The sequence below is a fragment of the Hesperophylax consimilis genome, chromosome 7 (genome assembly GCF_061612785.1).
Source record: "Hesperophylax consimilis isolate HC1 chromosome 7, BYU_Hcon_1.0, whole genome shotgun sequence".
Classification (NCBI taxonomy): Eukaryota; Metazoa; Arthropoda; class Insecta; order Trichoptera; family Limnephilidae; genus Hesperophylax; species Hesperophylax consimilis.
The window spans coordinates 4,636,744-4,654,261 of record NC_142842.1 but is presented as its reverse complement, the minus strand read 5'-3'; the positions used below and the strand labels follow the sequence as shown (position 1 = coordinate 4,654,261).

General features: G+C 36.2%; 2 protein-coding genes across 2 annotated transcripts in view; one reads left to right on the top strand and one right to left on the bottom strand.

Moving 5' to 3' along the window:
• The first annotated feature begins 1,352 nt into the window (after positions 1-1,352).
• On the top strand, positions 1,353-6,779 carry LOC149422188 (tektin-B1-like). The gene is made up of 6 exons (XM_089633547.1): positions 1,353-1,561; positions 2,473-2,689; positions 3,538-3,686; positions 4,400-4,622; positions 5,307-5,530; positions 6,593-6,779. The coding sequence occupies exons 1-6, from the start codon at positions 1,353-1,355 to the stop codon at positions 6,777-6,779; spliced, it is 1,209 nt and encodes a 402-aa protein (XP_089489673.1).
• Positions 6,780-8,067: 1,288 nt separating this feature from the next.
• Spt-I (serine palmitoyltransferase subunit I) overlaps positions 8,068-17,518 on the bottom strand; it is a 31,314-nt gene continuing 21,863 nt past the window's right edge. Inside the window, exons 4-6 of the mRNA XM_089633156.1 lie at positions 14,463-14,622; positions 13,300-13,423; positions 8,068-10,873 (exon numbers count right to left, since the gene is read on the bottom strand). Of these exons, the coding sequence (XP_089489282.1) occupies positions 10,576-10,873; positions 13,300-13,423; positions 14,463-14,622 (582 nt within the window). The 3' untranslated portion in view covers positions 8,068-10,575. The remainder of the gene's footprint in view (positions 10,874-13,299; positions 13,424-14,462; positions 14,623-17,518) is intronic.

The window sequence follows — 17,518 nt, the reverse complement described above, 5'->3', positions numbered from 1 at the left end:
ATTTTTCTGTGATATTTAATATTTTGGTATTAGGAAAAAATGTATAGAAAGTTTTATTTTTAAATAAATATTTTATTGACCTAGACACAGGGTTCTCTATTTTATTACACCCATTTATCACCAAAGTACATAATTTTGTAAATGCCTGGTTTGCAAGATAAAATTATGCGATACTGCACTAGAGTTCCAATTTGCTTGGACCTAGTGAGTCTACGGCACGTGACTACGGCATATGATTGAAACCAGGAATAATCATTCAGAAACGCAAATTACTCCATTTAGACATTTTGGGAATTTTCTGTTACACATCATTAAATTGCTGATTTCTTAAATCAGAATTGATATGTTTATTACCTACTGAATACTCTAGGAATAGAATATTAGGTATATTACTTCCTCCAGGAGTTGATAGTACAAAATATTGGTTGCCTACGATGAAATATTGAACAAACATTCCGATTGCAATAAAGGAGATAGGTATGTAATATTGACAAAACTTATTTTTAATTAAAGCCAGTAAAAAACGATACTTTTACAGTTTCGGTTTACTTAAAATAGAAGATAATTACAGGTAACTGAATGACGATTGTGATGTGATTCTATTGAATGTTCTATTCGCTTTTGCCGAAATTATAGTGCACACTCCCAAAAGGAATAATCTTTGGAAAAACGATTCTGACAAACTCAAACTAGGTCAATTATCCTATTCCTAAACTATTTTTTGATACAGATGATCCGCATAGCTCCCCAAGTGCTCAGGCCCAACGTGCTTGTCGCCTACATCTCACCTCATTATTTTGACAGTAACCAAGACCCTTTAATCAAGTTCACCGGGATTGCCATTTGTTTTTTTAATGTGAAACCACACAAGAGTCTTAACTGCTCCCAACCGTCTGGAGCCAGTGAGGCTATGGCATCCCCGATTGGGGAATGCTGAGAGGCTGAAGGTGGTGGGAAGGGGAAGGAGAGGGTGAGAGGAAGGTGGGGAAGAACCTGGCTAGATTCAGATTATTTGGTCATTAAACACGGCCAAAGCTATTTCACGCAACATTTCTATTCTGAAAGGTGGTCTTATTTTAAATGAGCAAATTGTGAAATAACACAAATTAATCAAATAAAATTTACTTGCGCACGCTGGGATTTGATCCCGTGACCTCCAGCTTGCTAGTCGAGACCCGTCTATTGGGTGTTTGGCGATGCCTCCTGGTTCCACAACATGGTATTTAACTCTCCAGGTGACTGACCTTGGCACCATAGATTATGGATGTTTCTTAATCCTTACACATTTCCTACAGCTATTGGTGCTTTCTATTCCCGACAGCTGCGATACTTTTGTGTATTACGACTCAGCAATGAACACTTCCCTGGAGATTTATGAGCGGAGTGTGGCGCGAAGAAGCATGCCGGACTGGCACTTGGGGCTGAGCAAGTTGAAAGATGCCTCGAGGTCGCAGAGGTACGACGCCTTCAACATGAGGAGCATGGCCACCCAGCTCCGGAATGAGACGGCCATTCAGACCAAATGGGATACATACAAAAATAATGACCGTCTAAGAGACAGGTTCGTTCTATAAATATTTTTCTTTTCATAGGCAACCCGGGCATTCCCAGGATACTAATTACCTAACGATATTTGAATTCCTCCTACTCCATTATTATCAGCGTTAAATGTTTTTGCAATGATGGAGGACTAAGCTAGCAGACGATTGAAGCCTGGAGGGAAACCTGATACTTTGAACTACTCAGCCACATAATATCTAAACTATTCATTTTGTTCCAAACCACTTTTTTGTACAGGAAACTCCTGGAAGTCCGCCAATATTGCATTAGTCCAATAGTGCTTTGTTATATCTGTCTTAGTTTGCAGATTTAAGTGTTGGGAACTCTTTGAATAAAGTAAAAGGTTCTACTTATAATTGTGTTTATTTACATTACAAATAATAGGTCTGGTTTTAGCTACACTGTTCATTACCCGAGGGTTGGTAATTCTCTCGTTCGGTAAGCTTGTTCCCTGTCACTATAACCTCACAAGCATTTGTTACGCTCTAGCGACATCTGACGGACTCTCGAGTAAGCTTTATGACTAGCGCCATCTATCACTTAAATACCATACATCACAGGGACCAATTAAAATATGCCATGCTCCTCACATATTTAGTTTTTACATAATAAACTAATAAAAGTAACAATGAATGCGAAACGGAGCTTGAGTTAAATACATCTATTTGAAATGACTACATTTTTACTTGAATATGTCATCATTTGAAATCGAGACACCTCTTTAAAAAGACAAAATCCAATAGTCATAAGACAATCAGTTGGCAGAAGTGGAAGCTGTCAGGACTCTCCAAGAGTTAGCAATGATGATGCATATATTTTTAAACCGTTAGTAAATTTATTCATCAATTAATGCCGATGATTTTCACACATACTTTGTGACAATAATTAAATTGAAATACATAATATCAACAGAATTTTTGATGTGGACATGTGGCGTGATGAACTGAGGGCCACTCTGGACCGAGTGGAGCAGGAGATGTTTACTCTCGGAGTGGAGAAGATCAACACGGAGCGGTGCATGGATGCCTTGCACACTCCCTTCTCCGTCATCACGGAGTGCCTCTCCAACAGGGACACTAGACGCATTACGGAAACTACGCACGATTATCTGGGCGAGGAATTGAAACGGGTAAATTGTTGAGAAAGCTTTTCAAGATGTTCAGAAGTCAATGAAATCATATGATAAATTAAATTCATAAATGGTATTATTTTTATGTTACAATAGTTGTTTAGCGGTTTTGTCCACACTGCCTACCCGTGCGGGAAACGGCGTGATAGTTAGTTAGTTACAATAGTAATGTGTACTTCACTGGGTGCTCTACCCGTGTTGAGGTGATTTTGCACAAAAACGGCGCCATACAAATCATCTAAATATTATTACTATTACGGTTAGATTAAGTTATGTCTAGTGTGGTGATTTGATTTTTATAAATATATTATCTGTAAAAGTCTATGCCAAATATCATGTATTTATAAATAAATAAGTTATGGTTAAGTTAGGTTAGGTGTGTTGCGCAGGTCAAATTTTGTAATGTGGAGAAATTTGTGTTTAAATTTTTCAAGATATCATTAATAATAATATTTGGTTGATTTGTATGGCGCAGTTTTTGTGCAAAATCACCTCAAGGGCGCTGTACAAATATTTAATACATTACAGGAAAGTAACAAATACTCCAGTAATTGCTAAAAATATTATTAATTTATATGAATTTTAAACCAGTAGTAATCTTTGTAAAACCACTGGACCCATTTAGATTGTTGCAGAAAAAAGTTTCCTGTAAAATAAAGTATAAATAGTTTGCTTAGTGGCGGTCACAGCAGTATCGCTTTCGTGAGACGATATTTGCATATATTATGTATTTTCTCTACTTTCTTTTATCCAATACAAAGTTAGTTATGAAATATAAAACAGTTTTGCATTAGCGCTTTATTTTCGGTTATTGGAAGTTGTTTCCCCAATACTTTTTATTTTTTTAGGAGTTATTGGTAGCTGAAACCAACAAACAACACCTTGTGAATGTGTGTTGCGATGCCTGGGAGAAGCTTTCTTATCTGGAGGCCATAAAACGGAGATTGCAGAATGAAATATCCAACAAAGAAAACACATTGCAAATTGAGGAAGAGCAGTTAAACATGGACAAAAACAGTGCTATGATCTCATACAAAATGGAACCTTTCAGAGTTCTACAAAAGTATTCTTACAATCTTTAAATAATTATGCTGCTAAATATTAACATTTGTGAGAAATTTTATAGTTGTCTGATAAAACGTTGCCTCAAAGTGCTTTATATATTTTGTATAAATAATAATAATAACATAGCATTTATATAACGCAGTTTAGTGTCATTTCGCACTCTTGCTCAAAGCACTTAGTATCTAAACATTTTGGTATAAATCTCTTTGTATAAAGCATATTTTATATAAAGCATATTTTGTACAAAGCACTTTGTATAAAGCATATTTTGTATAAAGCACTTTGTATAAAGCATATTTTGTACAAAGCACTTTGTATAAATCACTTTGTATAAAGCATATTTTGTAAAAAGCACTTTGTAATAAAAAAGTCATACATTTTATGACTTTGTGCAAAAAGAGACATTTTCAGGTATATTTCACCACTTTTTAGTTTATGATGGATTCATCGCCGAACTTTAAAAACTTTTTAAGTGGGAAGCAGTGTTCGCTGCTCTTACTGAAAAAAATTGCATTTTTTTCAGTTTTTTGAATGGACTTTTCAAGGGACCGAAAACAAAACTTCTTAAGCATGAAAACTTCTTAAGTGGGAACTTCTTAAGAGAGATTGACTGTATTCTGATAAATGGTAAATTTGTTTCGATAGTTCAATAACTGAAGATGGATGGCTGGATTTCACAAAAGACACCATCAACTTGGCCAATTCGATAATGGCAGAGTCCAAGTTCTTGAGGGAAAAAATGTTCCAAGCTCGAGAGAAATGCACCAACGACTTGAACGCTCAGAAGCAGGTGGTGGAACACGCTTTACGTAAGCGAATATTCGAAACCCAGAGATCCAAAAATGAACTGGAGTGGCAAAGAATGAAAGTAAGAACCATCTTAAAATTAATTTATCAATACCCATTATTATGCCATCCCTATAATCATCAAAGAGCTGTCTTCATGTTGTATTTAAGATCAACACAAAGACATCATCAGCATCAATTCTGTATCCCTTAGAGTCCTGGCTACCCTAGAAAATGTCTCCTACCGGCTTTCTCTAGCTTCTCATGACTAATAATGGGACGTTCGTCTCCTTCATTTCATCGTCTTCTGAATTTCATATCAACTTCCTTTGTGCAAGTTATCGCTAAGAATGGCTAAGCTGCTAGCCGGTCAAATTCAAATAACAGCTTTATGCATATTAAAAGCAAATTACGGATATAAAATTTCCATATTTTTACCCTTAAAAAGAGAAACTTTGCCACCATAGTATTATGTATTATAATTATTTTGTAATTTTTGCTGATTAATAGAGGCATCAATAGATGGCACTGATAGCGACATTTGGCAGTGGTGGTATATTTGTACCCAAAGGCACGGACTTTCTCGGCCATAACACAAACGAATCGTCTGTTGAATGCGCATGCACACACATAGATTAAAGAAGAAAACTAGAAGTGCCTTCCATACAAATTTGAATGTTCCATTTAGCCCTAGTATTTAACTAGTAGATCTCCATCAGACGATAACAGTCTCTCAGTTATTACTAAACCTGTTCTTCCGTGGCAGATGAAAGACAGCATGTACAAGACGGCCTCGGAAGTGGCAGCGTTGCAGAACGCCTTGGAGGCGAAGGTAAACGTGGAGAAGCTGGTGGAGACTCGGGCAGAGAACCGGACCTACCGCCCGCGCCTGGAGCTGGTGCGGGACCGGGTGGTGGACGGGCTCGAAGAGGAGTCCAAACATGTCCGGCAGACCATGGCACATCTTACTAATAAAATCAACCAGATGAAGTGAGTCCCAACCTTTACTAAAACAAAATTGATCGAACATTTATTTCCAAGCTTTCCTCTTTTGCATCTCCTTCCTTCAAGCTCACAAACTATCTTGGGTTGATCAATCATTTTACTCGACCAGGATCCAACATGACCCACTGACGAAGTGATCCGGTACCTTTTTTAGATTGGAGTCGAGTTCAGACTTAGAAGAGAAAAAATGAAATACATATGTAGATCGATGCGCCGCCGTCCCGTTAGACCATAAATGTGTAAATTGTGCAGAACGGATCTTGATCTCGCGTCAGAGAAATAGAGATGGTTAATATGAAATGGACTGTCACTGCAGTTCCAGGCTGGAAGACGCCCGGTCTACAAAATTTATACATCTATGTGGTCTCGCCTCGCCCATCGCGGGTTCTGACTAAGCTATCTCTAACTTAATGAGCAAATATAGTACTTAATAAAAATAAAGGTAGTCCCACTGGCTTCAAAATTAATTATACAGGGTGTATCGGCACGTACCCGACAAACTTTAACCAGCTATTCCTTAGCATATTTGGAGTAAAAAATCTTATGTGCACTTTGCTGTCCGGTAACGTTTTTTTTTAAATAAAAAATTTATTATTCATATTTTCACCACATGTCACCACTGTTTTATCCTTTGTCAAAGTTTGAAAACCCATCTGGCAATATTTTATTCGAATTCCGTTGAATAATGTAAGTGTGTACCTATATTGGCGTGCTTTTACAATCACAACGAAATGGCACGGCACCATTCGTCTAATTTTTAACTATTATTATTTAGTGTGTGCGAAAGAGCGAAGATGCTTTTCGACATACTTGCTTATAACAGCTGTTGAACACGAAAAGCAATGCCAATGACAGTGATGTAGTGTGGAAATTTTTAATTTTTTTGTTTTTAATTGAAAAAAAAATGCTACCGGACAGCAAAGTGCCCATAACATTTTTTACTCCAAATGTGCTAAGGAATAGCTGGTTAAAGTTTGTCGGGTTAGTGCCGATACGTTATGTTTGTATATATCATATATAAACATAATAATTTGTTCTATATTTCAGAGCCACTTTCAACTCTTCCGAGAAGCTTCTGTTGAACTTAGAGAAGGAATTGGATGACAAAAGCAACACTCTTGAGATAGACAAGCGCTGCACAGAGATTAGGGCCCCCCTGGCTGTCTCCTACCGGACCCCCACGCAGCAGAATATTGATCTCGTCAAGATGACGAGGGACCAAATGCCCATTTAGAATGGCTGTCATGAATTATTAGTTTAACCTTTTCAATGCTAGCTGTATCAACCTAATCTATTAAAATATATTTCAACGGTCGAAATATTTTTCCATCACATGTCGCGACTGAGTAGCGGGGTTCAGCCTAGCGGGCCACATGATACGCTCTTCGTCTCTTTCCAGGAGCACGGTAATAGAGGAAAGAGAATGCGTGTCACGTGATCCCATTGTGACGCCTAACAGTGTGAAACAGTGGCGACGTTTGTAAGGCTAGCTTTAGACTTGTAAGTTTTTTCGTAAATTTACGACTTCTAGCCAATGGGCATATTGCATTTTGAAAATCCAACTTGTAAGTTTTTTCGTAAATTTACGACATCTAGCCAATGGGCATATTGCATTTTGAAAGTCTAAAGCTAGCCTTAGAAATTTTAATTTAATTGAAAAGATATTAAATATCATCGGACAGCAAAATGACAAGTACATTTTTTATTCCAAATATTCTCAGGAATGGCTGTTTAAAATCCTTTGGGTACGTGCTGTTATTGCTATATTATGTGGAAATGTTTATTTAATTACCCTGCCACGCGTTGCTATGGCCTCAGTCTGTCTGTGCAAATAGAGAAACGCTGTTTAAAAAAAACAACATGTTTTTACCTGTCACAGGTGACATCAATATAATATGTATAGGTATATAAAAACACATGCCCATTCGAATGCAATGTTACGCCAAAATTTCAAAGCAATTGGTGAAGAAATTTCAGAAATTTAAGATTTTGAACAAACAAACATTTACATTTTTATTTATATAGAAGATTGATAAAAAGACTACAATATGCGTTTATTACTCATTGTGAACAAGTAATACTGTTCGGTATTGTGAATTTTTGATGATTTGTTGATGGCGATGACAAAGGCAAATGACAGAAGCTTTCATGTGATCTGTAGTTCTAGGTGTTGCCATTTTTTGGTGATTTAGCACCGTCCCATAATATTATTTCTTCTATATGGCAACTATCTAATAATGATTGTGTAAAGGCGGGTCTCCAGGGACAATATGACCACAAACATTGAGCCAAATGTTTATGTAAACAGGAAACATTGTGGCCCTGGCCCATTTTGTTTTACGTGGTCGATGAAAACAAAAAACGTTGTGGCCCGACCCAATGTTTTTGTCGCTGAAAACCCACCTAAAGCAATTTTTTTTTATACTGGTCTCAATATGGTTTTCATATGGGTATCTTTATAAAAAAAACATCTTGTAAAGGGCCCATTAGGGTTTTTAGCATTTCACATATTAAAACACCAATTAAGTATGTAGAAATATTTTTTATTTCTACAGTACAGTTAATGACTCGGAGAGTGCGTAGTGACATCACTACAATTAAATATTTAAAACTAAAAATAATACTTAGAAATAAAAACAAATACAAAAATACTTCTGTAGGAATCTTAAAGCAATCATCACCTCTCTATAATGCTTATAAAATACACATAAATAATACAATAAAAATATTGTGACCAACGTAATAAAAAATTAAATATTCACACATCTCACATGAAAAAAATACTGAAGCGTTGATATTAAACATTTGATCTAATCTCGATGAAATTACATATAAAACAATGTACATTATTTGAAGGGCCTATTGTCAAATTTTGGTAAGCCACGAATCACTGTTATTTTCTTATTAGCCATTTCAGAGAGCTACCGATGTGCATACATAATCATCGAATAAAGGACGGTAAGAAAGTGGATAATCATTATCATAATACATAATTGTAACCATATGATTATTGAATAATAATTAATTCATTTACAGATTGCAAAAAGAAAAAAGTTTTTAAACTACTTTGTATAAATATGTTGTAATGTGAACATCAATTTAGTTAGTACATACATGTAACATTAAATGTTTTATAATAGTATGTAGGTAACAATATCAATTGTGAAGCAAGTGAATATTTCGTAAGAATTATGTAAACATAATTTGAATCGTATGATAATTGATTGAATAATCATAATAGTATAATAATTGATTGAATAATCATAATAGTACAGTAATTGATTGAGTAATCATAATTGATTGAACATGTAATCAAATCATTATTGTACGATCATCGATTGATAATTGTATGGTAGTTGATTTATAAATTGAAATCGTATGATTATTCTGTCAATAATCATATTCATAATGGCACGATAGTTTGATTTAGAAATTGTAATCATATGATTATTCTGCCAATAATCGTATTCATAACAGCACGATAGTTTGATTTATAAATTGTAATTGTAGATTATTCCATCAATAATATTTGTATAAAATGTTAGTTTAATGATTTGACAGTCCCAAGCTGAAGTATGAGAATATAATAAAGCTTCCTTATGTCTAGAAAATAAACTCAACTAGCAAATGTTTCCGTAACCTATCCAGTTAAAAATGCAATAGGCAACTGTCCTACGGAACTTAACTTAAAATAATTAAAAACATGTACATATTGCGACTTACTACTATATGACAATACGCCCTTCATTTGTATCGAATAAATATTTCCTAAGGATTTAAACTTTGAGAGAGAAAGGTAGCTAGTGCTAGGAAGATTTCTGATATTTTATAGCCATGTCTGGCTGTAATTTTCAAAGGCACAAAAAATTTCGAGGCAAAACGTTTCCATTTACTAAATTTAAGCTTGAGCACTCTAGAGTTGTAAAATTACCCAATGTGATTTGTAAATAAGCTAAGAAGGAGTGTTGTGGAACCATCGGTGTAGAAAAACAATAGATAAGACGTATTAGTGATGTTATTCTGAGAAGTATTCCTAATACGGATGGATCTTATTCCGTAGAACCAATAAATAACACCTTTACTTAGTTTATACCCAGATTCTAAATCAGTCACTTTCGTCAATCAAACTGAACGATCGCTAAGTTCAAACGTAGCTCGAAACTGCTTTGATGTAACCATCGCAATCGAGTACCTGAAATTGGATTATAAAAAATATTAAAACTTCTACTTGTACGAATGAACAATGTTGAGATATCAAAGTGATTGATGTCTGCACATTTTTTTTTGCAGATTAAAATCATTTCTTTTAATTACAAAATAAAACATGTATTCACAATCCAATAGTAGAATTAGCGTAAATAACATAATATCTATTGAAATTGCTTGGATTCTCAAATAAAAAATGACGAAGAAATGCAATTGAGTAAGTCTTACGCAAAGCATAAATTTTAACTTAACTTATCATTCTTTCAGTTTTGATTTGTGAAAGTGGCCGTAAGTTACCTAAATAGACTCATTTCGTTGTGGATACTGCAATACGTTCAAATTCACCTATAACTCAAATTATGAATTTCAAAGTTACTGTAGCTAAAAGTTGTGTACTTATAAAACTTGATGTACTAATTGAGAGTTTCCAATGAAACTCGAAATACCAAATGCGGTGTTTCTACATCACCCGTATCAATTCACAAATAAAAAATGTATGCATTTTAAAAATTTCCTTAAATTATTATCATGATTTATTTTTGGGGTATTATGCCATGATATGTTTCCTCCTTCTTTAGCCAACGTGGCTTTGGCCATGAAAATCTAAAATCACACCTCCCTTAAAATGTTTTCTATCTGTGACGTGCACTAAACAAATAACCTCAAAAAATGTGTTCTATACCGATTTCAAAGAAAACTGGTTTCACTATATAGTTGTAGTATGTATCCACAACGATATTTTGTGTAACAAAGTCAACATCTAAAGCTTTCCACATCGATGTATATATAAAGCACAGGAATTTATTTATATAACTTACTATATATTAAAGATCTAAGGAATCGTAAGCACTGCTAAGTAGCGTGGTCAATTTGTCTATATCCACCGCGGTCAGTTGGCTGTTGGAGGCGATCCGGATGGACGGTTCGGGGCACTTGACCTCCACCTCCCGGAGGTAGGATGCCACGCTGAGGGCGAGCCCCCGCTCCAGGCAGTAGGCCGCCACCTGCTTCAGGGCGGACTGCCTCTCCGCTGTGGAAAGGTGATCGGCTGCCAGGTAGAGATGTTTGATGGGTGAGAGAGCGTGACCGCCGACTCGGTAGTTTGTGAGACCGGCTAATGCACTGAAAAAATAAAATTTCATTGTTATTATGGCTAAATTAATAATTTCCTAATTTACCTTCCCCTTGCCAAAAGAGGTAACCAAAATTGCCGAAATTACTATCCCCTACGTTATCACAATTCAGCATTATGAATCTATGATATTGTTTTTTTTTGTATTCCTACAAAAGTTATAAATATGTCATTATAATGATAAAATGCGTGGTGCACTTCAATGACCCTCATGTTAACAAGTTTTGTTTTATTTATTTACTAGCTGACGACGTGTTACCCGGCGTTGCTCGATTTTTCTCTACTTTCAACAAATATAATATCCAAGTATTATATATAAATAAACTTTCCAGAAGAAATTCTCTAAATATAGTGAAAACCCCATCAAACTCCGTTGAATAGTTTAGAAGAACTAAGCGCACAAACAAACTTGTTTAATACTATTTAGAGATACCAATGTATTGTCACGATTAAGAATTTATTAAAAGTTTATCAGGAAATGGCCTGTAATCCTGTTTTTAATTCATTATGATCTGGGATGTTCCAGACTATTCCCAAACATTCCAGACTATTCCGGGATGTTCTGAAATGTTTTGGAATGTTCTCGAATACTCTCCAATGTTTTGGACTGTTCTAGAAATTTCTAGAGGGCTAAACTTCCAGCCCTTATATCTTCAAAAGCACGCCCTTCAGGTAAAAACGGGAACCTTCTTCATGGATGGGGGATATAGGGTTCCAACACCATATAACTCCCTTGATCGTACCTAACTCTGTTTCTGAGTTTTAGCAGCACGCACACTGTACACTTACTTTTATAATATATATTGATTTATGCAATTAACGCCTAGAGAACTTTTACATAAGGTAGTAAAATGTTAACATTGGGAAATAATAAACAATACAATATTATGGAAATTTTTTTCTTTGTTTTCTTTATCTTCATAAGCATGAAAATTTTTTATAATATATAGAAAAATTGTGAGGGGATTTTATGTGTAGGAAGATGAGAATTGAGGTTGTCTCCTAAATGTTTTATTTGAATGAAAATGTATTGTATGTAAAATTAATTTTATATATGAGAACGTTGGTAAAATGTATGCAAAAATGTCACAAGCATGTACCGTGATGTCACATGCTTTTCAGCCAGCTGCCAAAATATAACTTATTGGCGGCTTATACATATCTTCACTACTATTTGTTATTTTTCAAAAATTCAACAAGTTCTGTTCTCAACGTGCTCTAATATGATGCATTTGTAAATATGTAACGCAAACTTTCATTTAAGTAGGCAATATCATTCCAATCATTGCTAATTACATATGAATACGTAATTTAATTAGGTGTATACATATATGTATGTCAGTAGAAAGGGAAACAATAACAGAGACATATATATGCAGGAGAGGGGGAAGGAGGGGTGTAACCAAATACCCTATAATATTAATAATACATCCAACTCTAGTGAAATATGTAGTGGCCATCTCTTTGTAAAGGTCCCAACAATATGCACATAATTATGGAATCGTAATGCAAGTCTTCTTTAAATATGATTTAAGATTTTCACGGCCAAACCGATACACCTTATGTATGAGGTTGTGATACCGTGTTTACAGATACACAACACGGTATCACAACCTCATACATAAGCTCACATTTTAACACAAACCTCAAATAACACATCTGCCCTGATGATGGACACTGCAATGCTGTCCGAAACGTTGGCTAAAGAAGGAGTTAGCGCAACACGGCATAACACCCCAAAAACAAGCCTTTTTTTATATTTATCTTCATGCATTTTTTTTATTTTTTATAAAAGAAAGACAAACATTCCCGGGTTACGAATAACCTGACAATATTTGAAAATCTCCTACTACCACCACAGTAAGCGGAACATGTTGCTTGTGTTGTGATGGAGGACTTAGCCAGCCGAGGAATTGAACAAACTACGCCTGGGTGGGACCCAAACGCGATGTCAACTCGGCCACTGACCGGTTTACATCGGTATTTCAACAAAAGGATAGTATATTATTTGTTATTGTAATAATTCAATTCCTGGAATGAGGGTTTATGACTGTGAAACCCGATTCGAATCTCTGTTCCGCACCCACTTAACTCCTATGTGCGAGCGAGAGATGTCGGGCGTATTTAAAGAAAGCAGGTTTGGGTAAATACCGGTGGGCGGACTATAATAATAAGTGGTTAATTGAGTTGCATTTCAAATAATATTCGATTTTCTTTTAGTACTTTTATATCTTGGGTAAGCTATGTAGATATTTTTACTAAAATATTTTAATTATTTTCGAAGATATAGTGATTTAAAACAAATTAAAGAAATTCAAGCGGGACCTTTGTATTCGCCCGGACACAACGTAGCGCCAGCGCAAAAAAATACCTACCAGAAATGTGTTAATATTATAGGGTATTTGTGGTAACTTACCTCTGCAGTTTAGAGGAGTTGTCTCTGAGTTTGGCCATCAAGGAGGGGTCAGATTCGATGAAGTCCAGAGCTGTGATGGCGGCCTGAGTCAGCAAGGGGGGCAGGGATGCACTGAAGCAATAACCTGAACACAACCACCAGACACATATAGCAACAATATTCAAACACAAAACCAATTTCATTTTTATGATAGTTGTGTTTGTGGTACAAAATGCTAATGGCAGCTTCTAACGGCATCCATGGTCGAGGGGTAAGGGTCATTACCACGAATCCGGAATTACATTTGATTAATTTGTGTGGTTTCACAAAATAATTAATTAAAAATAGTATAAGCATATTTGTGGCACCTTCCAGAGTTGAAGGTATGTTCAGTATCGCCCTGGTGAAAGACCATCATTCAGAATTGAAACATTACTTGAAATGGCACAAGAGCCCCAACTGTTCCCAACCGTCTGGAGCCAGTGAGACTACGACATCCACAAATGGGATATATTGTGAGACTGAAGGTAGCGGGGTGGGGAAGAGGCAGGTGGGGAAGTACCTGGCTATTCAGATGGGTATGAAGATAGATCTGGTCACTAAACACAGCTAAAGCCATTTCAATTCTGAATGGTGGACTTTCAACTGGGCGATACTGAAAGTATTTATGTACATCTCTGGAACGTGTCGCAAATATACTAGTTGCATGTTACAAAATTTTTAAATATGTAAGACAAATTAATCAAATAAAATTTGGGAGAAGATTAATATTGGAGAAACTTCATGGATCAAATTTATTTAATACATTATTTTAATTTATTTACAACATTCGCATAAGGGGATAGTCGCCGAGTGACAATCAAATAGATTGCATTAAGTGAAATAAATTAACATCCAAAATTTATGTAGCGTTTTATTCATTCATCATTTTAGTCATACAAATTTCATGTTGTGTGCGTTTTGAGCCGTGAAGTGCAAGGGCTGTCAACATTTCATGATGTGTGCGTGTTGAGCCGTGAAGTGCAAGGGCTGCCAACATTTCATGTTGTGTGTGTGTTGAGCCGTGAAGTGCAAGGGCTGCCAACATTTCATGTTATGTGCGTGTTGAGCCGTGAAGTGCAAGGGCTGCCAACATTTCCTAGCAGAACCTAACAGTTAGTTAGTTTGATGTTAGCGTTACTAACCTAGTCCAGACAATCTCTGGTGTTCTACGATGAAGCTGCTACCAACGCAGAAGCCTCCAATGCTGCCGAATGAGTTCTCCAGGGAACCCACAATGAGGTCCACCTCGCAAATGGGCACCTTGAAGTGCTCCGTTAGACCCAGTCCCTTCTCTCCCAACACCTGAACCGATAAAGTCAAAATGGTTAATGCACATCCTAAGTATTACCTTTTACAATATTCCCAACATGCCTTCAATTGATATTGCTTGCTGTTACTATGTAACCAGGCACGGGAGCTCCATCGAAGCCGGAGTAAGTTAGCCTCTTAAAAGCGGAGCGTACTGAACAGGGCCCTACTTATTCTATTGAAAGTTGCTCTCACAAATTAGTGTCATTGATTCCTTCGGCACTGGTGCATAGTCGTTAAATACCCTCAACATTTGTACACATGCTGTGAAAAGGTTAAGATTACAAAAACGATTATTATTTATCTAAATAAATAAAAAAGGAAATGTTCGTTTGTTCAAACTCTTCTTCCAACTTTGAGAGTTGTTTTCTCAGGCTCTATGGCGTTAAACGGACTGAAATTTCGGAAGCGTACTAGGAATCATGGTCTGAAGCAAAATCAACATCAAAATCAGCATAAAGTAGCATTTGTTAAAAAAATATTATTCACGGACACAAATGCAAGACTTGGGTTAGAACTTTGAGAGTCGTTTTCTCAGGCTCTATGGCGTTGAACGGACTGAAATTTCGGAAGCGTACCAAGAATCATGTTCTGAAGATTCTTCATCGATAGCTTTGAAATGTCGACACAACTTTGCATTCCAATACGCGTGTGTTTTTATATACCTATATTATATAGATGTCACGTGTGACAGGTAAAAACATGTTTTTTATGAAAAATCGCGCCATCTGTTGGACGTAAAAGCAACACGCGCTATTGTTTCTCTATCTGCACAAACTGACTGAGCAACAGCAACGCGTAGCGGGGTACAGCTAGTTTCATAAATAAAACATGATAAAACCAAAAATTTATGTACATTAATTACTGGAATATTTTTTACATATCAGTATAAAATTATATCACATAGTAGTTAAATGATTCACAATGCGATGGATGCGCCAATCAAAATCAACACAAAGTTATTGAATGCAAAACAATGGTCATTATTTCAACCAAGGCCGGGTTTTTATTATATCAATGGCTGCAATAGATAATGCTACCTAGGTCACAGTTGAATATTAGAGGGACTTTCAAAGAGTTACCATGTTATTACTTTTACAATAAGTATTACATTATTATACATTCTCTAACATTTTCTTTCTTTTATGATATTTCAAAATGGTGCTCCCATTATTCCTTTGTGTTTTTTTTTTTAATTTTCCAACTGATCCCAACATCCCTAATTAGGGCATGTTGTGAGGATGAAGGTTATGGGGAGGGGAAGGAGATGGGGAAGAGGGAGGTGAGTACCTGGCTACTCAGATCTAGTCACCAAACATGACTAAAGCCATTTCAAGCAACGTTTCAATAATGAATGGTGGTCTTACATTGGGGCGATACTGAGGGTATCTTTCACTATGGAGCCGTTCAAGTATTATGTAAGCACTATAAGGGGGCAGGGGGGTCTTTGCTTTGCTTATTTTTGATGATATGGAGGGGTGGGGGGGTCGAGATAGTGATTACGTCAGCACTGCTCAGCAGTAGTTATTTTTTTTTCACACATTGTCTATGTTTGAAAACCGAATACATATTAGGGGATTCCCACAAATAATTAATACGTTTAGGTACTCGCTTAAAAGCGAATGGGGGAATTACCGCGCGCTACTCACTTGTCAAAATTTCTTCCATCAATCTATTGTTTCGTTTCAGTACGATTGACGATTTGACGTGTTGTAAGCAAATCAAAGCAAGTTAATAGTTGTGTTACTGTTGATCCTCTTTCGCTTAAAATCAATATAAAAACAGAATACATTAACAGAAAAATGCATATAGGTACCAATTTTTACGTAAACATGGGAGGGGGGGGGTAAGAGCTTTGCTTACTTTTGGTGACAAGGGGGAAGAGGGGGTAAATAATTGTAATACATCTGCTTACGTAATACTTGAATGGCCCCTATGGAACATGCAAAAAAAAAAATTTAACTTTCTTATTTATAATTCTACACTCTAAATTAGACTCTTCCGAAATCCTGCAAGTTATAAAATACCCACAAGAACAACAAGACACAATACTCTATTCCACCACAATGTGCGGAAGTGCAACTACACAGCTAATTGCCCTATACAGAGGTTTCACACTATGGGAAATCAATACTATGATATGTTTAATATTATCTTTGTGAATTTTATGGATCATATTAAAAACCTATTCCAACCCTATTCTTAAACCTTTGGTTGTCTCTTTGTTAACCTATCTCATCACTGTATCTTTTAAAAAATTAGTTTCTTGTATTTTTATTTCATGCATTGGGCCCCGTGTGAGGCGCCAGTGCAATAATACCGGCCCCCGTGTCCGTGCAATACACGATGGGCGGCAGTGCAATAAAACAGAAGTGATGTACGTAGGATTTAGAATGTAGGTCAATCGACATAGTTGACATCAGGGGCCTGATGCATTACCACGGACTAGCTCTACAAAGGCGTGATGTCAACTCTTACTCAAAGCGAGGGGTCAGCTATCATCTTCTGCTACATCATTCAGAACGAGACAGGGGTTCAGTAAAGACAAAAGTTAGGGTTTCAACGTTATACAGGGTGTCCGGAAACTCGTAGTACAAGCGGGAAACTGGTGAATCTACATCACATTTGGAGTCGATTTTGTAGTACAGTGAAACCTCTATCTATCGTTCCTCGAATAATCGTTTTCCCGGATGTATCATTTATTTCTTCTAGTCCGAAATCATTTCATACAAAAATAGATTGCATCGATCGTTTCTATGTCCACCATTTTCCCGCATTCATCGTAGGAATTACGTCGCGTATTTGATATATTTTGTCTATGTTTAAACGGCGCCAGACGGCACTCATTACGATGCGCGAAACTTTTGAGAGAGAAAGAGAAAGAATAACA